Source organism: Rhinatrema bivittatum, chromosome 6, assembly GCF_901001135.1.
Source record: "Rhinatrema bivittatum chromosome 6, aRhiBiv1.1, whole genome shotgun sequence".
NCBI lineage: Eukaryota > Metazoa > Chordata > Amphibia > Gymnophiona > Rhinatrematidae > Rhinatrema > Rhinatrema bivittatum.
The window spans coordinates 199,758,390-199,784,321 of NC_042620.1; the positions used below are offsets into that span (position 1 = coordinate 199,758,390).

General features: G+C 38.0%; 1 protein-coding gene across 12 annotated transcripts in view; it reads left to right on the forward strand.

Annotated features, from left to right (window-relative positions):
* Positions 1–25,932, forward strand: part of LOC115093936 (arf-GAP with GTPase, ANK repeat and PH domain-containing protein 1) — a 1,595,449-nt gene that overhangs the window by 516,491 nt on the left and 1,053,026 nt on the right. For all 12 annotated transcript variants that reach the window (XM_029606403.1, XM_029606396.1, XM_029606397.1 and 9 more), the window contains one exon: positions 5,853–5,987. In XM_029606403.1, the coding sequence (XP_029462263.1) occupies positions 5,853–5,987 (135 nt within the window). The remainder of the gene's footprint in view (positions 1–5,852; positions 5,988–25,932) is intronic.

The window sequence follows — 25,932 nt, forward strand, 5'->3', positions numbered from 1 at the left end:
GTAAGGGGTGCTCTAGCACAGCTGCTGCTGCATAAATCTCATCGGTAGTTTTTCTTCTACTAAAGCAAAAAAGACAATTTTGTTCTCTGATGCTGCCATGATTTTTCATGCTTTTCATGTTCTCTCTCATAATTTTATTTTTCTTCACTTATTCCTTATATTAATTTTATTCTGAAAGTTTCCAAAATAATGTTTCTTCTTTTCTAAATGTTCTCCTGTTCCAGTGCTATAAACTCTAACTCTCCCATCTTATTTTTTAGACTTCTAGCATTTATATATAGACATTTCAAAGTATGTTTCTTGTTTGTATTAACAAATCTGCTCATCAGGGGTAATTTGGAATCTTTCTGCACTTTACTTAAAGGCACCTTTGGCATTTATTGCAAACTTTCTACTGGGATGTGCTATTTTCCCTGTTCTCTTAGTATCCTTCAAAGATATATCATTCCGCATCATAAGCTTCTGAGCGACTATCCGCTTTCCCCCATCATCTAGTTTAAAAGCTTAACTTAGGAAATGGGAGATTAAAATATTGTGACACACGATGCCAAAGGCTATTAACCCGTTGAATTGGACTAAGATTCTTAATCCGCCATGTTCCAGTAATAAGTTAGTATTATATGTTTTCCTGAAATCGTATTGATAATCAAAAGTATCACTTTTGCAGGACCTTGTCAAGCTAGACCAGGACATTTTTCTCTAGCACTTTAGACAAAGTAACCAAGTTAGAAATAGGTAAATAATTGGAGACTTCAGAGGCAGATATTTATTATCCCTACAAATAGTTCTCACTGTAGCCTTTTTGTAGTACATGGGGCACAAAGCCCTCTGATAAATATCTGATAATAATGCTAAAAGACAACTTTCATGCTCTTAACAAAATAAGAGGCATGGGTCCAGTGGAGAGGATGTAGACTTCAATTTGGAAATAATGCTTCCAGTTTCTTTATTGTGACCAACAAATACTTGGCATATGAGGAATGAGTTTAACAGACTTTCTTGTAGTAATTCCCAGTTGTTTCTGAATATCTACAACTTTTCAAAATAATCTGCCAGGGTATTGGTCTCTGGAATGTTTTGGTCTCCCTTAACGGGCTTTGAAGTTAATATTTCTACTGTATTAAATTATTTCCAAGGCTTGTTAATAGATGTCTCTATTGTTGAGAGTAATATTTCCTGTTTGCCCTAGTAAAAGCAAGTCTGTAATCATGGAGCAAAGCCCAGCAATTTATTTCTGAGCTAGGCTCCTTTAATTGCTTCCATTTTCTTTCTACCTTATGGAGATTTTTGCTGTCAACCAGCGCCTTAGGGAACCATAGAGCATGATTACTAATATTTCTCATCTTTATTTTTCATGGTGCTGCCTAGATAAATTGGAATCCCATCTCCATCTTTGGAACCAAATCCCAAGCCTCTTTTTGAATTTCAGAGGTCCATTCTGACCTAAGCTGGTCAAGATTAACTGCAGACCTTACCAGTTTTTGTCTACGACAGGCAGATGCACTGGACTTGTTAGTACACCAAACATCAAAGGAAATAAAATAAGGGGCTGACTATAGTAGTACTTTAACTAAAAGATAAGAAATTTTATTGATGTGTTCTTCACCACAAACTAACAAGTCTAAAGTGTGTCCAGCCCTATGAGTGAGTTCTCAAATTATTTGTACATTATTAGTGGCAAACTTGGCAGATAGAAAGTCTTGAGCACGATTCAGCATTACGCCATCAATGCCAATATTAAAATCACCCATCATTCTAAGTTTAGAATATCCACGTGCTAATGAAGAGAAAAATCCTAAGAAATTGTACATTTCTCCCACAGTATGACGGGAGAAAAATATATGATACAAAAAACCCACTCTATACTCTTGTTTCCCAGATCGTGGAAACAGATGACTCAATAAATAGAATTTTGAAGTTCTTCCTATTGATAAGTAACACTCCCCCCCCCCTTGCTTCTGGAAGCGGGCCTGCTGAAAATAAGCATAACCTGCAGGGCAAACATTGTTCAGTAGAACAGTATAAAATTCATAGTGCTATGGCTCTACAATACATAGAGGTCTAAATGATTTTTATCTATAGTATCAAGAATGAGATCTTTCTTTTGCCTTCTTGACCTCACATTTCTATAACTTGCAAGTGACCATTGCGTGGTTCAGTATTGCATACAGGGAATATGGAGTAAAGAGTGCACACATGGTGCAAAATCAAAAAGAAAAAATGTGTGGCAATGATAGAAACAATCCTTAGTTGATTAAACATGTAAGGTTCCTCGATATGACTGTGTTTCACATGGGTGCTGTATCAGGAGGAACAAAGAAGGAAATCACATCATTAAGGTGGCAAGAAACATTTTATGAATTTAATGTGGTACACAGCTCCTAAAGAAAAACACCTCAAGGGTTTAGTTAAGTAAATCAGGTGCTACAGCGTTTCTATGACTACTTATAAGTACACATCTCTGCCAAATGCTGCAGAAAACACTGCTGTATCTCTATAAATCTTATAAGTAGTCAGAGAAACACTGTAGCATGAGTGACATCATCCCTGAGCGCTGAAAGAGACAACTTAAGTGGTGGAGCTGCGGCAGAGTTTGGTGCGCAGACTATTGTGAGCAGGAGGTGAACTGCACTTCTGAAGAACTTGTCATCAGTGTTGCCAGTGCCTGCTCTCGCCCCCTCTTGCAGTGCAAGTAACATCGTTCCTGAGCACCGAGAGAGACAATTTAAGTGGTGGGGCTGCTGCTCACCAAAGAGGCGCACCCCATAGGAGAAATTTCTGACTGTAGGACTTCTTCATGGAAGGCTTTGGAATTTGCATCAGGTTGAATAGGGAAAAAGCGGGAAGGGTAAGATCCCAGCATATATGGCTCTGTCTGTTGGCCCTATGGATAGCCATATTGTGCAGACACCTGAATTAGCCATTAGGGGCAGTGAGGTACAAAGCTCAGTTTTGTCAGGAGCCTTTCTCAGCCCTGGCTTCTATCTCCCATTCAGCCCTTTGCTCCTTGTGGAGATCAGCTTTCCCCCAACAATAAAGGAGAGGTGAAGGCTATCTCCTCAATTCCTAGAATGGACTCTTCTGAGACTCTTTCTAATTTAGTAGAAGATTTGGATTCACTTTCTGAAGGGAATGTTAACCTCTAATGTGAATCAGGTGGGAAAAGAGATCCCGGTTCTAGGAAACTCCTCTGAACCTGGTGTAATGCTTTCATTAACCTCTCCTGATACTGAGCTATAGTTGGGATCACAGGGACCTAGTAATATTTTGTTAACAGATTTATGGAAGATAATGATCAGGATGGAAAAAATGTTGATTTAATCATCTGAACATTTGAATAAATTAAGAGAATACTAAAGAAAAGTTTGTTTGAAAGCAGAGTAGGAAGTATTGAGAAAGATCTAGATGTAGTTAAAAGAGGTAGCTGCTGATTTTGCTCTTAGATAATTATTAAATATAATTTGCTGATGCATATTAGATTGGAGAATATTGAGAATTTTCAGCGAGGGAAAAATCTTTGCTTTATTAATTTCCCTAAGACTCGACTTCTACCCTCATTTGAGCAGTTTAAAATATATCTAATTGAAATATTGGGATACTCTGTTGATAAAAATTCCTGTAATCTCTAATATATATTATGCACAAACTAGAAATTAGTAAATAAGGAGGTGGGGGTTAACATTCCCTTCAGAAAGTGAATCCATAACTGTAATAATTCAAAACCTTGCAAAAAATCTACTCAATACCTAGAGAAAACTTGTCATACCTCAATATACTAAATGCCAGATTCAGACAGCAAATATCCTACTTATGAAAAGACAACACTGCAATATTACATCAGGCCCTAAAACACCAATTCTGCACTATTAGGAAAACAGAACAGGCCAAGCTGCTATAGATCCCTACACAGAAACTACAAGCTAGCAGAATACTTCACCTCAGTCACACCTACAGAACACAGACACACCCTCGCCATATATAGAATTAAGAGACCATAAAGTACAAATACAAGCATACAGACAAATAATGAACTGAAAACCCCATGAAGCCAGACTTTGTATAAAGTGCAACAATGGAAAAACAGAAATGTCACCATTCCCTATAATGAATCAGACATCAAAATCAAGAAATATAAAACATCACAATAGTAAAACCATGCAAATAAAAAGAACACCTTTTGAAACAGCTGTAAATAGAATAGCATCCAATACATGGAGAAAGTGGTTTAGAAATGTTTTTTAAATAAAATAAAAACACATGCATTTTAAATTATATTGGCGTGCACTGTGCATAAATAGCTATTTACTTGTATAAATGACTGTTCTCTAAATTAAAAGGGAACATAATATAAAATATTTACAGTTTGAGAATATATAATTTGTTCAACTTCATACTGCATACATTGTAGTGTTTAGATATAAAACAATTCATTGTGTTAAGATTAGAAAATATACAAATGCTTTTGAAATCATATAATAGCATAATGAGCGCAATTTAAAATAGTGATATGTAAGCTACAAGTTTACACCTTGAGTATATGAGCTGTCATCATGGGTAGTTATTAGGGTTCACATGATTGTGGGGTGATGTAGAAGATAGAGAAGAATATTTGTGATATCACGTTTAGAGGCAGACCATGCAAAAAAGCACTGAATTATGGTTATTGGGATGTCTATATTCTTTATACACACTACTTTTGTGTTATGTTGTTACCTAGTGGATGCATTAAAAACTGCACTTTATGTTTATGGAAAAACAATTTCATATACATAGTAATGATGGCAGAAAAGGACCAAATGGTCTATCCACTCTGCTCATCAAGCTTTTTGTGGTGATATTTACCACACCGTGTAAGTCACCCCCCGGTTTCTCTTAAGGATAGTCCATGCAGTTACTTCCAATCCTTATGATAAGGGTAGTAATATTTATAATAAAAAATCAAGCAACTGTCAAACCCATTGTGGGAGACTGAGTAGCGTTTCCTAGGCTGGAGGTACAAAACACTCTGACTCCAGCTTTTTCAAATACAGATAAAACTTTTATTCATGATCACAGCACTTCAAGAATATAATGACTGCCTACCTTGCAGTACATTCCCCACTTCCTGGGGCCTGGGTCAGCATGGATTAACAGGAGCTGCCTCTTCTGGTAGACAGGGGGCCTCCTGATTATAGCTAGGCTTACTCTCTTATCCTTGCCCCAACTGGTCCCGCCCTCTGGACTCTCCCCTGCCCCAGTGGGGTTTTAACATGGATCAGGCATCTAGCCTGGTCCTGCCCATTCAACAAAGAGAAAACAGGGTCACTCTGTTACACCCATTTGATTAGTCAAGTTTAGGGTAGGAGTACTATATTCTAGGAGATTTGGCTTCACTGTGAGAGAACCCTTTGTTTAATCATCAGCTTTCAGTTAAGCCTGCAGCTTCTTGTTGCCTGTCTCTCTGAATCCCTACAGAAAGCATTGCATTTCACTTGCTCCATTTGCGTTTACAGAGGCCTCAATCCACCTGTGACATTGTTTAGAGATTTTATTCCAGTTATTCTCGTTTCTATTTCATCCTTCAATAAGTTCTATGTCTGCAGTTGTAGTTTTAATAAATGTTTGCAGTTTAAGAATTGGCCTGTCTTAGTGTATGAAGCTAAATGAGAGTTTAGCTATTTGTATAGCCATGAATACTATAACTCTTAAGTTCCTGTATTTTGTGTAGTAGAATTAAAATCACAATATTCCTCTGAGTTTTTTGTGATATCAACAATTTCTTCAGTTTTTAATAGGTTTTCAAATAAAATTGATTTATCGAAACAATCTACAGCTACCAATGTTTATCCTGTTCTGTCTGCATTTTTCTTTAGATGCCATAAGTTCTTCTAATCCCCGTGTCATTGATGATGGGAGAGCAAGGAAACTGTCCAATGACCTGAAACGCTGCACTTACTATGAGACCTGTGCCACATATGGCCTGAATGTGGAGAGGGTCTTCCAGGATGGTAACAATTACTTTTGTTCATGTGCCAGACTCTCACTGCGCACTTTAACCAAGGGTGTATGAATGAAACATGTATTAAAGGTTTTCATTTGTTGTGAACTTTGGCTACATTGTCTGGATTTAGAAGTAGTTTCATTCTCACTTTTGTTTTTGTCATGGTTACACTTGCTTTTCTCAAGTATTTTTAGAATAGACAAATGACCCATATGCCCCAGATGTCAACCTGAGTTTCCACTCACAGATTTGATGCTTTGCACCTTTCCTTTTCTCATTACATTTTTAAAGGGTAGTTTTCATAAGTCATTTTCATAGGTAGAGCAACTTCTTGACTATTGTCCAGGATAAAAGTGCATGTGAGGATCAATAGTTCAAGTACTTTTAACTGGATGAAAAGTGAGATGGACTAAAGGCATATTTAGGTGGGAGTGGGGAGAGAAAAAGTATGTATAGATTGCATTTTTACATTTGAATGCATTTTTTTCAAAGCAAAAAGTATCAAAAGAAAATATGAGTGTAAATCTCTGTAGATACTTTTCCTGGGGTAGTTTTCAAAAGGACTGTATACATGTACTTTTCTTTTGATAATTGCTGTATAGTCTTCTATTAAAACTATTCATGAATTTTGCAACAATGTGGCTCTTTTGAAAACTACCCTTGAAGATCATTGATTTGGGCAGTAGCAACAGCAGATAACCTAGATCTAATGAGAGTTCCCCAATTGCACAGTACTCTTACAAGAATTATTTTTTAATTCTAAGTTGTGGTGTTTTGTACTTTGTTTTATAATGGGCTTCTTGCTCCCTCTTGTGGTGATTTTGCAAACCAGTAGTGACAGTTATTAGCGTTGTAATTTTGACATCATAAATTCAGGGATACAGTCATGATTGGTATGTGTAAGAAGGTTGCAATGAATAGAAGTCTAAGTAAAAATCATGAAACATTCTAGATATGCTTTAGATTACAAAGCTTTATTTTTCTGTAATTGTTTTAAACAATATATGTATTTATTCTATTTGGTATTCTGACTTTTCATAGGAAAGGCACAAGGAAAATTACAAAGAAAGATATGAATTGCAGTATCTATACCTAGGGGTGGGATAGGGGAATAGAGGGTTTAGGAAAGAGTGAGATTTTTTTAAGGCTAGTTTTCATGGGGTTTAAGTAATAGAGTAAATGTCTATTACTAGGTATAACAATCCAGAAAAGTAAAATTAAAAGTAGAACTCCCCCTACCCCTTCAAATTTTTTCAAATAAAAATAATGGACAATGTTCTTTAGCCAGAAGGAATTAAGGTATTTCCCTGACTTAAGGAGAGGTTATTTTTTTTCAGTTATCTAAATGTAGACACTAGGCTATACAATATGATCCAAAGAGCTGTGAATCCCTATATTTTCAGTCTGTAGTGGTAGTGCTCCAATAAATGTTCTGAGCATGCTCTAAAAGAAGTTCACTGACTCGTGTGACTTGAGAGGATCCAGAAAAGGAAGAGATACTCTGCTGAAAGTATGATGGCAGAGTTGGAAATCCTAGGCTCCTGATGAAGCTGTTAGTGCCTGGGAAGAGTATGAGACCTTGTTCATGCAGGATTTCTGATTAGAAAGAAAAATGGATCTCTGAGTAGAAAAGGGGACTCTCCTACAAATAAGGAAAATGGAGTCCCATAGTAAAGAAAGAGGTCTGTTGTGGGAAAGAGTAGAATTAAAAAATGCCAGGAAGAAGTAACACTCTTCAAGAATCCTTGTACTTTTTCTATAAGTACAAATAGAAATAAATTATAACCTCAATGAGCGCTATTTTGATTGTAATTTTGATTGAAACTTGATTGTAATCCACTTTGGGCCTAATGCAGGAAAAGGCTAAATATCACATGTTTATAAATAGACATAATAAGCATTTCAGAGACCTGGCGGATGGAGGATAACTGATGGGACATTGATACCCGGATGCAAATTATATTGAAATGATAGACCAGATCAAATTGGTGGAGGGATAGCGCTGTGTGTTGAGGATGGCATAGAGACAAACATAATAAAAGTCCTGCAGGAGTCAAAATGCACTGTGAAATCTCTATGATTAGAAATTCTATATGTGATGGGGAAGAGTATAGGGTCATTCCATATCAAGTGGACCAGGGGTCCATGCTCAACCTCCTCCAAATCGAACACAACTTTTCATGGATGTTCTCTAGGGTCTCAAACAAAACCGTACTAAATTTTTCATCTGGATCTCCAATGGCTGGAGAGCTAGAGGCAGTTGAGTGGAGGGGACCTCTGAGTACCATGCTCCATGCAACCTAAAATGGCCATTTTATTCAAGTGTTGCAGCCCGACAACAAGGGCCTGAAATTTTGTGGATTAGTACAACCCTTGATGGTAAGTCCCAATTCAAAGTTTGGAACATAACGTGAGCTTGCCTCCCTTATTATGGGCCAGCAAAGTATGTGAAAAATTTTACAAAAGAAATATAAGGCCTATTTTGACTCTTTATTGATTCAGACCTATACTTTCATCCAGGCCCTGACTGAACAAGTAGTCATGGCCCATGGCATATATGTATACATTTGCACTAAGAGGCTTTATAAGCAACCGGAAGCAAAGATAAATACACACTGTCACTTTTTTATGCAAATTTTTTGCCAATTTTCAGATGCAAATATCTTTACTATGTAGTTTTTAAATCTTTTCTAATAAGCTAGAGATGTGAAATTTTACAGTGCAGCGAAACTTGTTGTGTTTACCATGCTGTAGTTTAACACATCTTACTTCAACATACTTTTATAAATGACCCCTCAAAATGCACATCTTATTGTGCTGTGTTCTTTATTGCATGAAAGCCTGAACATGCAAAAGTATCATCTTCACAATGAACTTGGTAATGTGATGTTAGCAGTGTGCTGTGGCAGAGATTTTGGGAACATGCCCTGGCCTGTAACACTATTATGCCCTTTGTGTCAAAAGAGGACATTGAAGTAATCAGACCTGTTCAGGATGAGAGGTTTAGCGAAGATCATACAGTTGCTGCTGGCACAAGGGAAAATCATCAATTCAGGCCCACAGATGCAACTAAAATTTGCATTAGCAAAATTTTGAATGTCACCTCATTCATTGCAAGTGTTCTAGAATATTTTCCTGCCCTTCCATTATCCATCTGCCATCCTGTTCAGTATTTAGCTTGCATCTATGATAATTCCTGGTGGAATAGCCATGTATGCGAAGTCTCAATTGAGGAACATGATGTCTTGGTCAATTTCTTGCACCTCCAAGGACCTTGCAGGTCATTTTACTGGCCGCCCTATAGAGCAGGGGTGGGCACTTCCGGTCCTCGAGGGCCACAAACCAGTCTGGTTTTCAGGATATCCCTAATGAATATGCATGAGAGAGATTTGCATGCACTCTGCCTCAGTTGTATGCAAATCTATGTCATGCATATTCATTAGGATATCCTAAAACCTCGACAGGTTTGTGGCCCTCGAGGACTGGAATTGCCCACCCCTGCTATAGAGACACCTCTTGGGGTCCAGAAGAGCGCATTATTGCTACACTTGATGCACCAATAACAACTTCATCAGACAGGCAGTACATTTATTCACAAGCTACTTTGTCACGCATTGATGGGACATTCAAAAGCATGTGCAAGGCAGGAAAAACGTGTAAGTGAATTTTTGTAAAATCTGCAGTTTAAGCAATTCTTGTATATAGTGTCTTGCCTTTTCTTGTTTTGTGCTTAAATAAAAGTTTGGAAATCTGTGGCTGGTACCTTGTCTGGCTATCTGGAGTGGCCCCTAGGTGATGGGGTTGTCAATTTTGCTGAATTGGCAGTGGCTCAGCCACCACTGACCAATGCAAGGTAACTAATCAGCATACAAAATTTTGCACTGACTTTGATTACTAATTTATGAAAATATGTCTAAACAGATATGTCAAAAGCTATACGTGTAGAAAACGCAGTAAACTGAGCTGCATTGTAAAATGTTACATCTCTAGCTCATTTGAATGATTCACAGTTGGGTGCCAAAGATGGCTCTTTTTAACATAGTGCATTCATGTATGGTTTTCTTTGGGACTGTAATTCTGACCAAAGCAAGGCTGGGTCCAAGACGAAACAGCGTGACTTGTAGGAAAAAAGGTGCTCTTTCAAATGATTTTAGAAAGAAAGAAATTAAAAACTACACAGTAGATATTTGCACTCCAAAATGGCAAAAATTAGCATAAAAAGATGATGACTTTAAGTAACTATGTCTTTGCTTCCAGTTGGCTGCAAAACCTCCAAGTGAAAATCCTAGATGTATGTCGTGGGCCATGTCTGCTGATTCAATTATGGCCTGAGTATACATCAGGAGCAATGAGGAGTCAAAGTAGGCCTTAAATTTCTTTTGTAAAATTTTTCACATACTTTGCTTGCTCATAAAATGGGTGGCAAGCTTATGTTAAGTTCATATGCAAAGTTTAGAACCTAACACCAGAGGTTGTTGTAATCCACAAAATTTCAGGCCTCTAACAGAGGTTGTTTGGCTGCAGTGCTCGGACAAAGTGGCTGTTTTGTGTTGTGCGGAGCACAGTACTTTGAGTGAAATTTGTTCAGCTGCCTCTAGCTCTTGCACCAATAGAGATCCAGCCGAAAAAGTTTGTATAGTTTTATTTGAGGCCCTAACGAATATCTACACACAATTTTATTCAATTTGAAGGAGGTAGAGTGTGGATGATTTTCTGAATTGGTCCACTTGACATAGAATGTCTCTTTAGTGATGGGGGTATAACACTGTCTGATTGGCCAGGATGCAGAAACAGACAGTGAAATACTAACAAATTAGAAAAGCTAACGAATTAGACAACACAATAATAGGAGATTTCTAGTACCCCAATATAGTTTGGGTAATTGTCTCCCTGGCACTTGCTGCAGAGGTAATGTTTCTAGATGCCATAAATGATTGCTTCATGGAGCAAGTGGTCCTGGAATTGACAAAAGGGGGAAACACTTTAGATCATATTCTTTTCGTTACACAAGATCTGGTATGAGAGATAACAGTGGAGGGTTTCTTGGCAATAATAATCATAATGTAATCAATTTAACATAATCACGGAAGGAAGGACATTAAGAAGAAATACAACAGTATAATTTAACTTTAAAAAGGGAAACTGAGAAACATTGAATACAATTTTTAGAAATAAACCCTAAATTTGGGTTTGCAAAAGTTAAAAGTTTGCATGATGCATGGCTTTTTTTTTTTCTGGGAATCTTTGCTATATAAAAACTCTCTTGGAATCCCAGACTAAATATATTCCATATATTAAAAAAGTAGAAAAAAGATCAGGCATTAAGAGTACAAATACTGCCAGTATAGTTAAATGGTGACATGAAAGAGGCTATTAAAGTCCAAAATACATTTTTCAAAAACTGGAAGCTGGATTGAAATGAAAAAAATAGGAATGAGAATAAGCAATGACAAGTAAGATATAAAGCGTTAAGGCTAGCTTAAAAAAAAAAAAAAAAAAGAATTTGAAAAGAAGTTAGCCAGAGAGCCAAAAACTAATAAAAACTTTTTCAAGTATATTCACAGCAAGAGGACTGTGAGAGAGTTAGTTGAACTTCTATATGACCGAGGGTTAAAGGGAGCATTCAGGGAAGATACGGTCATAGCAGAAAACTAAATGAATTGTTTTCTTCATTCTTTGCTGAGATGGGTGTTGGGGAGTTGTATATGCTGGAAAATTTCTTTGAGGGTAATGGTTCATAGGAACTGAATTAAATCACATTGAACCAGGAAGATATAATAGAGCAAACTGACCAACTAAAGAGCAACAAATTACTGGGACTGGATGGTATACACCACAGAGTTCTGAAAACTCAAAAATAAAATTGCAAACTTATTACTAGTTATCTTATTCAAATGAGCTACACTACCTGCGCAGTAGAAGGTGGCAACTTAATGCCCATTTAAAAAAGGGCTTCAGGGATGATATGGAAACTACAGACTGGTGAGCTTGTATGTTGATACCAAGCAAAATAATTGAACCTATTCTGCAGAAGAAAATGACTGGCCACTAGCATAGATACCGATTAATGGGACAGAGCCAACATATCTGTTAATATTTTTGAAGGGGTTAGCAATTGTTAAATGTGAATTGGTTGATATATTGTATCTGGATTTACAGAAGGCATCTGACAAAGTCTAGTGGGGCCTGTCAAAGCTCAAACCTATCATTAAAATATCTATTGTACCTGAAGACTGGAGGGTGGCCAACATAACCCCCATATTTAAAAAAGGATCCAGGGGTGATATGGGAAACTATAGACCGGTGAGCCTAACTTCAGTATTGGGAAAAATAGTGAAAACTATTCTAAATATCAAAATCACAGAGCATACAAAAAGACATAGTTTAATGGAACACGGCATGGATTTAACCAAAGGAAATCTTCCCTCAGAAATCTGCTTCATTTTTTTTGAAGGGGTTAATAAACGTATGGATAAAGGTGAACTAGTAGATGTAGTGTATTTGGATTTTCAGAAGGCGTTTGACAAAGCCCCTTATGAGAAGATTCTAAGAAAACTAAAAAGTCATGGGTTAGGGGGCAATATCGTTTTGTGGATTACAAACTGGTTAAAAGACAGGAAACAGAGAGTAGGATTAAATGTTCAATTTTTTCAGAGGAAAAGAGTAAACAGTGGAGTGCCTCAGGGATCTGTACTTGGACTGGTGCTTTTCAATATATTTATAAATGATCTGGAAAGGAATACAATAAATGAGGTAATCAAATTTGCAAATGATTCAAAATTATTCAGAGTAGTTAAATCACAAGCAGATTGTGATAAATTACAGGAAGACCTTGTGAGACTGGAAGATTGGGCATCCAAATGACAGATGAAATTTAATGTGGATAAGTGCAAGGCATTGCATATAGGGAAAAATAAGCCATGCTTTAGATACATGTTGTTAGGTTCCATATTAGGAGCTACCACCCAGGAAAAAAGATCTAGGCATCATAGTGGATAATACATAGAAATCATCGACTCAGTGTGCTGCGGCAATGAAAAAAGCAAATAATGTTAGGAATTATTAGGAAGGGAATGGTAAATAAAACAGAAAATGTCTTAATGCCTCTGTATCACTCCATGGTGAGACTGCACCTTTAGTTCTGTGTACATTTCTGGTCGCTGTATCTCAAAAAAGATATAATTGCCCTGGAGAAGGTTCAGAGAAGGGCGACTAAAATGATAAAGGGGATGGATCAGCTCCCCTATGAGGAAAGGCTAAAGAGGTTAGGGCTGTTCAGCTTGGAGAAGAGATGGCTGAAGGGGGATATGATAAAGGTCTTTAAAATCATGAGAGGTCTAGAATAGGTAAATGTGAATCAGTGATTTACTGGTTCAGATAATAGAAGGACTAGGGGGCTCACCATGAAGTTAGCAAATAGCCCATTTAAAACTCATTGGAGAAAATTCTTTTTCACTCAAAGCACAATTAAGCTTTGGAATTGTTGCCAGAGGATGTGGTTAGGGTAGTTAGTAAAGCTGGGTTTAAAAAAAGTTTGAATAAGTTCTTGGAGGAGAAATCCATTAACTGCTATTAATCAAGTTGTTTTAGGGAATATCCACTGTTATTAGTGGCATCAGTAGCATGGGATCTACTTAATGTTTTGGGTACTTGCCAGGTACTTTGGCCACTGTTGGAAACAGGTTTCTTGGTTTGATGGATCCTGGGTCTGACCCAGTATGGCATCTTCTTCTAATGTTCTTATGCTGGAGCTTTGATTGCATCTGTTTCAAAGCGGCAAAGTGGGATTTTCGACGCATTCATAATGCACTCCTGTTTAGGCAGGGTCTTCTGATGCAAAACTGAATTTTAAACAGTCTGTCCTATGGATTCTCTTTAAGGTATAGAACTGAACCCCATTCCCTCCTAGAGCCAGCTATTGTTCAGACTTCCTCAAAAGAAAGGGGGAGGGGGACAGATTATATGAGGTTGGTCTGTTGCCACACAAAACTGTAGTGCCTGTGACACGCTTTAGTTTTTCCTTTTTGTTTGGGGCAGCCTGTAGTTTGGGAATCTCCACACTAAGGACTGCCTTCCTACTTGTCCTCAGAAAAAGTGAAGTAACTTACATTTAATAGTGGCTCTCCAATGTGAAGCAGGATATCACTCCTGACCACATTACAGGAACACTTGCTGAACTCCACTGGCTTTCAACTGAACAAAGAATACAAAATAAGGCACTTTGTATAATCCATAAACTAATCCACGATGAAAAAGCCGACTGGCTTAACATGGCACTGCGCGTGCATGTACCACAAAGAAACTTGAGATCTGCAAATAAAGCTCTACTAACTGTCCCCTCTGTCAAATCAGCACATCTCACACAAGTAAGGGAAAGAGCACTGTCACTGGCTGGTCCCGTACTATGGAATACCATGCCACTCGAAATAAGACTACAGAGAAATTTGAAATTATTCAAAACTAATCTGAAAACCTGGCTTTTTAAACAAGCATTTTATAAAGATAAAGAGGAGAAAAATAGTTGATAAGGATGCACCAAGCTAGAAGTTATTAGTAACCTACAAAAGCATATTAATGTTAAAATCAAACCGCCTAATTTGTTCCTAACAATCAGGATTAATTTACACACTTAGGAGTAGATTTTAAAAAAGAGCGCGATCGCGTACTTTTGTTCGCGCAGTAGGCGCAAACAAAAGTACGCTGGATTTTATAAGATACGCGCATAGCCGTACAAAACACTATGCACCATACATAAACTAATACACAATGAAAAAGCAGACTGGCTGAACACAGCCCTTCGTGTACACGTCCCAAATAGGAATCTGAGATCAGCCAACAAAGCACTCCTCACTATTCCATCAGTCAAAACAGCCAGACTCACACAAGTAAGAGAGCTCTATCCTTGGCAGGACCCATACTTTGGAACACCTTGCCCACAGAGTTGAGACTACAAAGCAACAACAAAACCTTTAGAAAAAATCTAAAAACCTGGCTTTTTAAACTAGCTTACCAAAAAGAGAAAGGAGAATAGTAGTCAAGGGAAAGCAGGTACAAACAATTGAACTACAAACAATTGAACAACAAACACATAACCAAAATCAATATGTGTGTAACTTTTAAGCAGATTAAGTTTCATTCTTCTAAAGCTCAGCAAAAGAATAAATGTACAATGTTAAAGGTATTCTAGTAACCTAAACTGTTACAATGTGAAGTGGAAATGAATCATTACACTTACCAATTAATATTATTTACAAACTAAACTATGTTACCGACCCTCAAATGGCACCTATGTAAATTAAGATACGTTAGCTTCTTTTTATGTGCCTTAATGTAAACCATTGTGACTGTTCCCACCAAACGACGGTATAGAAAAATGTTAAAATAAAATAAATAAATATCTTATAAAATCCTGGATCGGCGCGCGCAAGGCTGCCGATTTTGGGCAGCCTGTGCGCGCCAAGCCGCGCAGCCTGCCTCCGTTCCCTCCGAGGCCGCTCCGAAATCGGTGCGGCCTCGGAGGGAACTTTCTTTCGCCCTCCCCTCACCTTCCCCTCCCTTCCCCTACCTAACCCACCCCCCCGGCACTATCTAAACCCCCCCCTACCTTTGTCCCTTGATTTACGTCTGCTAGAAACAGACGTAAATCTACGCGCGCCGGCGGACTGCTGGCGCGCCGTCATCCGACCTGGGGGCTGGTCCGGAGGCCTCGACCACGCCCCTGGGCCGGCGCCACGCCCCCGGTCCCGCCCCCGAAATGCAGCGTCCCGCCCCCGAAACGCTGTGTCATTCGGCCCCCGCTCCCCGACACGCCCCCTTAAAAAAAACCCCGGGACTTACGCACATCCCGGGGCGGATTTGCGCAAGCAGGGCTTTTAAAATCCGCCCGTTTGTATATTATTTTAAATTGTTACTGTACTACGATGGCACATGATTAATTTGTAATCTATACCACCCATATTTCTCTTTATCGTGCCCTTCTGTAAACAGTTGTGATGGTTATTTAACTTAACGACGATATAAAAAAGTTTTAAAATAAATAAATAAACGCCTTATGAAACCCTCTCCTTGGAATTGGTTTCTCCAAATCTTAGCTTTATCATGGACTGTGAGGCCCTGCCTGGGAAGCACATATATCACTATGGGCTACACATTTTCATTAGAGAATGCTGATAGCTTCTAGATGTTTGAAATCAGTTCTATACTTGGCTTCATCGGATGATATAACACACATTTGAGGACTCACATCCTTCTGTCCATCTGAAAACCAATATTACAGGTAAGTAACTTCATTTTACTTGCTTTTTAGTCCGAATGTACCCCTGGAATGTTTTGTGGTAACTGAGCAATTTGGGCTACAGCTTCAGTTTTGTTCTAGGTAATTAGGGACAGGGAGGGGGACAGGAGCTGAATGGGGTTGCTTTTGAAATGGATCACTTGCCAACTTCCCTCAGTAGCTAGTTGTCTCTCACCACAATCTTACCAAAGGCCATAGCCGCTCCCCCCCCCCCCCCCCCACACACACACAAAATAGTCTTTCAAACTGCTCTCCCTCGCCCCTCTCCTGTTATACAATACTTGTAGCAAATTAACCCAAAAGCTATGGAAACACAGCATGCACTTGGTATCTAATGTGAACTCCATCATTCTTTTCTTCAAATACATTTTAGAAAGCTTTCCTGAAGCCATGCCTCTGCATGCTTTCCCCGCTTGTTTGAATTTGGTTTTGGGAGTGAAACAGTATTTTGACATGTAACCTTTGGTTAAGTTCCCCATTACTTAAAAGTGAAGAAATGCATATCAGAAAACTTGAAAAGTTATATTAACTGTGATTGTTCTATTCCAATCCTTTATTGTCATACATAATTTGGCATTTCAATTATTATTATTATTATTTTTTTTTTATTTATGAATTTTGAATACATTACAAGAATACCTTGTTTGAAACACATAAAGTTTTACATAAGAAACACAAAAGGAAAACATTTCTTTTACCAGAAATCAAACATCATAACTTTATATCTTAAGTCCTCAATATTGGAGGATCCATAACACAACTTTAGGAAATATTACACATATATATTTAACTATATGGGTGTTTGACAATTAAGATGTATTAGCACAACATTTATAAAGGACCTTTCTTTTCAAGATACTACGGTTCTGGACTTTCCACAGAGTTAGGAAGAGGAATTTTTCCAGCAAGAAATTGGGACAGTTGGGGGGGGGGGTGTCAAAAAATATATATGAAACATTCTGATACTTGACCAGACATTTACAGGGAAATTTCAAAATAAAAAGCCCCCCAATCTGTTGCACAGCAGTTCTCAATAATAGAAACTGTTTACGTCTTTTTTGTGTTTGGCGAGACACATCCGGAAACATATTTATCTTAAATTGCATAAACAGTTCTAGTCTATGCCTAAAGAATAATCTCAGTAGCCAGTCTCTATCTGGTTCTAGGACTAGAGATACAATTAAAGTAGCTGGAATAGCAATATCAGAGTCGGACGTTTCAATAATCGCAGTCAAATCTAATACTGGAGTCTCGACTGTTTGTATAATATCTAATCCTTCCCTCTGTGTATCAGGTACTCTCCTAAAAGGTGGTAAATAAAAAGCTTTAGCTATAGGAGGTATAGCATTCTCTGGGATTTTTAAAACTTCAATTAGATATCTTTTAAACATATCCTTAGGATTAACTAGTGGAACTTGTTTCAATTATTTTATCTGACATGTACTGCATTGCAGTTCTGCCATTTCTTACTAAGCATTTTCTCCTCACCTCTGTTTCTTTTTTTAATTTCTTTAAATACAGTTCTTTAACCCATCAATCCCTTAAAGTAATGAAGACTGTACAATAGAACAAAATTAGGAATTTGGTTTGCATACAGTCCACTTGAGGGCACTGCTGGCACAGCTAAGGGCATAGTAAGTAAAAGTGAAAGCCTTTTAAAGTAATAAACTTCCACTCACAGGTGGTGTCTTTTAACCTTTGGGGCGCCATAACCTGTTCCATAAGTTCTATATATTGTGTTAAAAAAAAAAAAACATTTAATAACATTTATTTTGAATATGTTGTAAGCTGCTGAAGCACAGTGTACAGAGAAACTGGATAATGCTGTACTGTAGAGTCTAGGATGTCTCCTAGTGGACTTAATTGGACAGCTCGAGACAACTTTTACATTTTCAGTGCATTTTGGTTTTTCTAAGTAAGACTAATGGTTTGCTTCAAATAATTCTGTAAAATAAATATTTCATTGATTTCCACAAAAAGGTTGCCAGCTGGGCTCAGGACAAGTGGATCCAGTTAGTACATGGATTACCTGCATGGATTTGTAGTTCTGGTGTTTCTATTGATATCCATAGAAAAGCAAGACTACAGTTGTAAGCAGGTAGCGGGATAAAAATAGGCCTGGATGAGCCTATCCTGAAAATCTGGAGCTAGTTGGCACCTCTGTTTCACAAGCCACAGAAGGCCAGTTTTTCTATTAAATAAGTATAATCTAAGAGAGAAATCAACAAAACACAAAAGAGAATGTAAACCCCTCACATAATGCAGGTATTTTTCCAAAGGCAAGGTTTATTTGCATTTGCTCACTTAACACAAGAAACAGAAAATAAATGATGTGTGATTGCATGCCAGTAAACCCTGCTCATCAGCTAATTCTTGGATTGCGGGTATGATCTGTAGTCAGTGATTTTTTTTTACCACATTTGTAAGCATTAATTTACCCCAGAATGAATATGCATAAATATAGTCTATTAATCCCTAAGTATGAGTGCTTTGGTTTAAAATTTTAAAGTAAGTCAAACTGGTTTTATATTTCAGTCCTGATGCATGGATGGGCTTGTAGTCCAAAATTTTTCTTTTTTAGTAACGTGGAAACCTAATTACAAGTCTCTACATATAGTGGAAAGAAACCAGGATTGGTTTGTGTTTTGATTTCTAACAAGTTATTCTGTAATCTAATACATTTATTTGCTATAGATCTTTCCCTCTGGAGTCAGCACAAAGGTGTTTATGTAGCAGGAGGTATTTATTTCTGTGGTCACCGAGCAGTGCCAGTGCTAGTCTTCAGGGTTGCACAGAAATCTGGTTTTCATAGTAAACAAAATATGGAAATTAACTATAAACTGGAGCTACTAATCTCATGAATATTCAATGTTGATATCTAGGAAAACAGACTTGTTTGTGGTCCTTAAAGCCTCAAGTTTAACTTCTTTTGCACTAGGAGATTATCACCATTTTAATTCAAGTTAATGTCTTTGTCTCTAGTTAGGGATCTTTCCCTTCCTTTTAAAAATATAAGGGAATAGGAACAAAGGGGCAGCAGTTTTGTTTATTTTTATCTGCTAGAAGAGGAAATGGCAATAAATAGGTTAAGATATATCAGATTGTTGCCCCGATGTATTGTATAAATGTTTATTTTTTATATTAGGTTTTTAGTTATTATGACTGTTGATGTATCTTTTAATTTGTTGTGAACCACCACGGTTGTATACAGAGTGATATATAAATAAATAAGGGGGTCCATATTCAGTCACTGAGTGGCTAGATAAATTAGCTGGATATAGTTATCTAGCTAAATTAACGAGGATATTCAGCAGCGTGGCTGCACCACTGAATTTACCTGGCTATTTTAAAGTTAGCTGGAAATGTATATCTGGTTATCCTTAGACCTGCCTGCAGCATGGCCAGAGCTAGCCAGCTAACCTAATTGGCTAACTCCATTTTTCCCCAGAACACCTGTTGCCTGCCCCAGGAGCACCCTGAACATTTTTGGCTAAATTCTAGCTGAATAAAGTTATCCGGCTAGAATTTAGTCAGATAAGTTGCTGAATATCGCAGCTAAGCCATTTAGATGGATAATTTTTCAGTTACCTATCTAACTGGGCTTTGAGTATCTACCCCAAGGAGTATATAAAAATACTCAGTTTATTTTTATTTTTGGCTTTTCCTCTGTTGCCCTTGTCAACAGATTTGTTTGTCTGCTTGCTGAAGTCTTCATGCAGGGACATGGTCAACTCCATTAATAATGACCTAATTTTGTGTAGTAGTTTGATCTTATGGGAAGTTTGGAATCTCATCTTTACAGCAAAATAATTGGTTTGTTTTAAGAAGAAATATTTCTGGTTAAGGAATTAAAAAGTCCTCCTTCTGCATAAACATTGAAAAGGTTGAGACTGTTTTCACTAAAGTACAGTCTTAGTACCTGTTATGCTTAATATTGTTGAAGGATCATATTGAAGTTCACCTTACAATCTGTAGCCTGCATTTACTGATGCGTGTTAATGCACATTAGTATACTGCTGTGAACATATTTATCAAAGGGCATTAACCACTTAATGTGGTATTTACTAAGAGCTTACCACAGTCAGAAAAGTATGCGTGCTACGGACCATAATAATGCAAGGTGGTTTGGTAATTTGCTGGTATTTCTAGTCAAATTCTGTTGTGATGCTGCCAGCTACATTAGAGATTGCACTGTTTAGCTTATCAAGAGGGCAGAAGCAAGCTTAAGGCAAGAACCAAAAGGAAGATGTAGCTTGTCATTGCTACATATATGCGTGAAAATCAAGGTATTCCAGGACTTGTTTACTGTATCACACTTGTAAAGTGTGCCTTATAGATATTAATTTTAGGAGAAATAGAGTGCTGATTTGTTAAAATGCTTTTTATCATTTTCTGTTGGACAAGGTGATTAAGATACATAAAATACTCTTACTCTTACTATTAGGAAAAACCACAACAGTTCCTACTACTCTCCCTGCAAGAACAAAAGGGGTATATAGCCCTGAGTGGATATTTCACCTCCCGGCCCTTCAAGACAGAGGGTTACCTTCCCTGAGCGACATACAAGTATATGGCTGTACAAGAAAATGTCACTGGCCGCCCCTGAAGCCAGTAACCATTTTAAAGTTGTTATGGCACCAATCTCAGGACCAATTGGCACCATTATGAAGAGTATAAGGGATATGATAGGAGGCAAGTGGGCATCATTTCTACCCCTTTTACTTTGCTGACAACCCCGCAGGTAGGGTAAGTGGGGGGGGGGGGGGGGTTAAGGATGGTTCCTGGCCCTGGCATCCTTTTGGGACAGGAGGAGTCAGAGGTCTGCAGGTCTGTAGGGAAGGCTGTGGGCCCTACCAGTCACAGAGGGGTTTTTTTTCCATTGCTTTTCCTTCCTTTTTATTTTCATAACATAATGAAACACAATTGGAAATGTTGACATTTTCTGTTGTCCACGTATCCCTAATGTCTTCCCATATTTTTTGTACTATCAGTAATTATGGTGCATGATTTTGACAAAAGCTAAGTTTATGTTCACCAAAATGCCACATTGTCTTGCCCTGTGCTGTCCTGTCCTATCCCGCTCCATGCAGTATCACATTCTGACTGTTGTGACAGAAGGCAACCAAAGAACATCTTACCTTGATTTGTCATCTAAAGCTTCATTTTCATTTCAACTTGTGATCCCAATTGCAAAAAAAAAAAAAAAGAATGTCTTCATTAGAAGAAAATAGTGTAGCTAAACACAAGCATTTTCAGATGCTCAAGAGGGTGCTTTTTGTAATAAAAAATTGTTTTGCACAGAAAGATATTGATTTTCAAAATTGTGCAGTGAACAGGTTTTTTTTAACTCTTTAGTAAGTTTACAATAATCACAATAAAAAAAACATCTTGCATACAGCAATGTTATGACTTGGCAAACAATATATAAAGAAATACTAAGAAAGAAACTAAACTCAGAGTCAATAATCATACCAGACCATGGATGTTGGGGCCCTTGGTTGTCATCTGATTCCAATTTCTCTTTTCCCCCTGCCATCTAAGTCGGGAGCAATGTTGCAGTTGCATTAAAAAGCATCAAAGCATTATGGTTAAGGGTAGTAATCTCCTTGCTTTCCACTAAGGGTTTTAACAGCTATACCAGCAAGTTCCCCCCCCCCCCCTCGCATACTTATCTCATTCCTGTCCTCTAGCTTTTAAAGATCTACAGTGTTTATCCCATGTCCCTTTGATTGTTTGTTTCTTCACTACCTCCTCTGGAAAGGGCGTTCCAGGCCTTAACCACCCTCTCCATGAAGAAATATTTTCTGATGTTGGTTCTGAGTCATCCCCCCTGGAGTTTCATTTCGTGACCCCTAGTTCTATTGTTTTCTTTCCAACAGAAAAAGTTCAAAGTCTATACATTATTGAAACCTTTTAGGTATCTGAAGGTCTGTAGCATATCTCCCCTGCACCTCCTCTCTTCCAGGTCATACATATTTTGATCCTTCAGCCCCTCTTTTCATAGGTCTTCTGATACAGACCCCACATCATTATTGTTGCCCTTCTCTGTATCGCCTCTATGCTGTCTCTATCCTTTTTGAGATACGGGCTTCAGAACGGAACACAATACTCCAGGTAATGCCTCATAACATAATCCAAATCATCTTTAAATACAAAGGATGCCAGTAGTGTAGCCTTGGTAATCTCTTCAGCTCCAGAGCCCTCTGAAATCTCTACTACTTCTACTTCTACTTCTTCTACTACTACTACTACTACTACTACTTCTATTACTGCATAATATTTGTATAGTGCTCCTCAACATGCACAGCACTGTATAAACACAAAAGAGACATTCTCTGCTAAACAGAGCTTACAGTCTAATCAATGCAAACATGTAGGTCGACAGACAATTGTTAAAATTAGTTAATGAGGCTGAAGGCGGAACAGGCTAAAGATTTAAAAGCAGCCTCAAAAAGATGGATTTTTAGATGGGATTTAAATAAGGTGAGAGGAAACATGACACACCAGTTCAGGAAGTCTCTTCTAAGCACATAGTCCAGTCAGGAAGAAAGCATGGAGTTGGGAAATGATGGTAGAGGAAATTGACATAGGAGTGACTTGTCTGATGAGGTGGGGTGTAAGTGAGTAAAAGGCGCTTGAATTGTATATGTGCATGGATAGGGAGCCAATGCAGTGTCTTGAGCAAAGGGATTATTGCAGTGTAGTGACTTTGGTGAAAGATAACTCATGCAGCTGAATATAGAATAGATTGTAGTGGAAAGAGAAGGTTTGCTGGAAGATCTGTGAGGAACAGGTTACAATAGTTCCAGAGATGGTTTTCAGATGTCAGACGAACTGAACCAAATCACTGTAAAACCTGAAAGATGTAGTAGGCCAGATTGACAAACTAAAGAGTAGCAAATCACCTGGACTGGATGGTATGCATCCTACGGTACTGAAGGAACTAAAAAATGAAATTTTTCATCTATTAGTTAAAATTTGTAATCTGTTAGTTAAAATTTGTAACCTATCATGAAAATCATTCATTGTACCTGAAGACTGGAGGGTGGCCAATGTAACCCCAATATTTAAAAAAGGCTCCAGGGGTGATCCGGGTAACTATAGACCAGTGAGCCTGACTTCAGTGCAAGGAAAAATAGTGGAAACTATTCACAAGATCAAAATCGTAGAACATATAGAAAGACATGGTTTAATGGAACACAGTCAATATGGATTTACCCAAGGGAAGTCTTGCCTAACAAATCTGCTTCATTTTTTTGACGGGGTTAATAAACATATGGCTAAAGGTGTAGATGTAGTGTATTTGGATTTTCAGAAGGTGTTTGACAAAGTCCCTCATGAGAGGCTTCTAAGAAAACTGAAAAGTCATGGGATAGGAAGCGATGTCCTTTCATGGATTACAATGTGGTTAAAAGACAGGAAACAGAGTAGGATTAAATGCTCAATTTTCTCAGTGGAAAAGGGTAAACAGGGATCTGAACTTGGACCGGTGCATTCAATATATATATAAATGATCTGGAAAGGAATACGACGAGTGATGTTATCAAATTTGCGGATGATACAAAATTATTCAGAGTAAAATCACAAGCGGATTGTGATACATTACAGGAGGACCTTGCAAGACTGAAAGATTGGGCATCCAAATGGCAGATGAAAGTTAATATGGACAAGTGCAAGGTGTTGCATATAGGGAAAAATAACCCTTGCTGTAGTTACACGATGTTCGGTTCCATATTAGGAGCTACCACCCAGGAAGAAGATCTAGGCATCATAGTGGATAATACTTTAAAAACGTCGGCTCAGTGTGCTGCAGCAATCAAAAAAGCAAACAATGTTAGGAATTATTAGGAAGGGAATGGTTAATAAAATGGAAAATATCATAATGCCTCTATATCGCTCCATGGTGAGACCACCTTGAATTCTGTGTTCAATTCTGGTCGCCGCATCTCCAAAAAATATAGTTGCGATGGAGAAGGTACAGAGAAGGGCAACCTAAATGAGAAAGGGGATGGAACAGCTCCCCTATGAGGAAAGGCTGAAGAGGTTAGGGCTGTTCAGCTTGGAGAAGAGACGACCGAGGGGGGATATGATAGAATTCTTTAAGATCATGAGAGGTCTTGAACAAGTAGATGTGAATCGGTTATTTACACTTTCGAATAATAGAAGGACTAGGGGGCATTCCATGAGGTTAGCAAGTAGCACATTTAAAACTAATCGAAGAAAATTCTTTTTCACTCAATGCACAATTAAGCTCTGGAATTTGTTGCCAGAGGATGTGCTTAGTGCAGTTAGTGTAGCTGGGTTCAAAAAGGTCTGGATAAGTTCTTGGAGGAGAAGTCCGTTAACTGCTATTAATCAAGTTTACTTAGGGCATAGCCACTGCTATTAATTGCATCAGTAGCATGGGATCTTCTTAGTGTTTGCATAATTGCCAGTTTTTTGTGGCCTGGTTTAGCCTCTGTTGGATACAGGATGCTGGGCTTGATGGACCCTTGGTCTGACTCAGCATGGCAATTTCTTATGTTCTTACTTCATTGAAAGATGTTTCATGCAGTTCATGATGTTGGTGTGTTTGAAGCTGTTGTGTTAATTCCCAAACCTAGAAAAGTTATGTGCTAACCTGAATCATACAGACCAATTTCTCTCCTTAATCAAGGCATAAAAAGTTTAATTTTAAAAGCTATGTGTGCGCCAAAATTGTGACTTGGGCATGCATGCATGAGACATTCTACCTTCAAATTCAAGGAGTAGCAATGGGGGCTACTGTAGCCCCTGATATTGCTAACCTTTATGTTACAAATTTTGAGACTCAACATATTTATACATCAACATGGTATTCTAAGATTATAATGTGGAGACGATACATAGATGACGTTTTTTGCATTTGGCAGGCGTCTGAAGCAGAATTGCTAGATTTTCTACAGGGGTTAAACCAATTCAATCCCCATCTTCAGTTTGTTGCACATTATCATCGTAACACTGTATCTTTTTTAGATATATTAATTCAACGGGATGGACAGAAATTGTTTACCACTTTGTTCCGTAAGGAGACAGATTATAACCATCTTTTACAATATACTAGTTATCATCCCAAAAAACTGAAGGATGGTCTTCCCATTTCACAATTTCTACGTCTGCGTAGAATTTGTTCAGATAAAGCAGAATTCATGAAATAAGCTGTTGAGCTAACTGAACGGTTCATTCAAAAAGGGTATCCTAGGGTGATAATTAAAAAGGCATACAAACGTGCTTTATTTACAAACCGGGACTTGTTACTCCAGTACCAACAAAAACCCTTCAATCAGGATTTGACGTATGTTCTACGTTATTCTTCCCGCAGCCATGATGTAGTGAGAATCATAAAATCACACTGGCAAGTCCTTGCCCTCCATCATATTTTTGATTCCACTCCTAGATTTGCATTTTCCAGAGCGTCTAACATCCGTGATCTGGTGGTACATTCGGCATTTCAGTCGACACGATTTTCCCCAGTCACAGGGGGACATCAAGCCTGTGGACACTGTGACATGTGTGCCTTAACAATTACAGGGACACAATGGATTTTGCCCAATTCCACAATGGTGGTACAACAACCTGTGTTGATGAATTGTGACTCAGAACGCGTGATATATGTCATTCAATGCCCCTGTGACAAGGG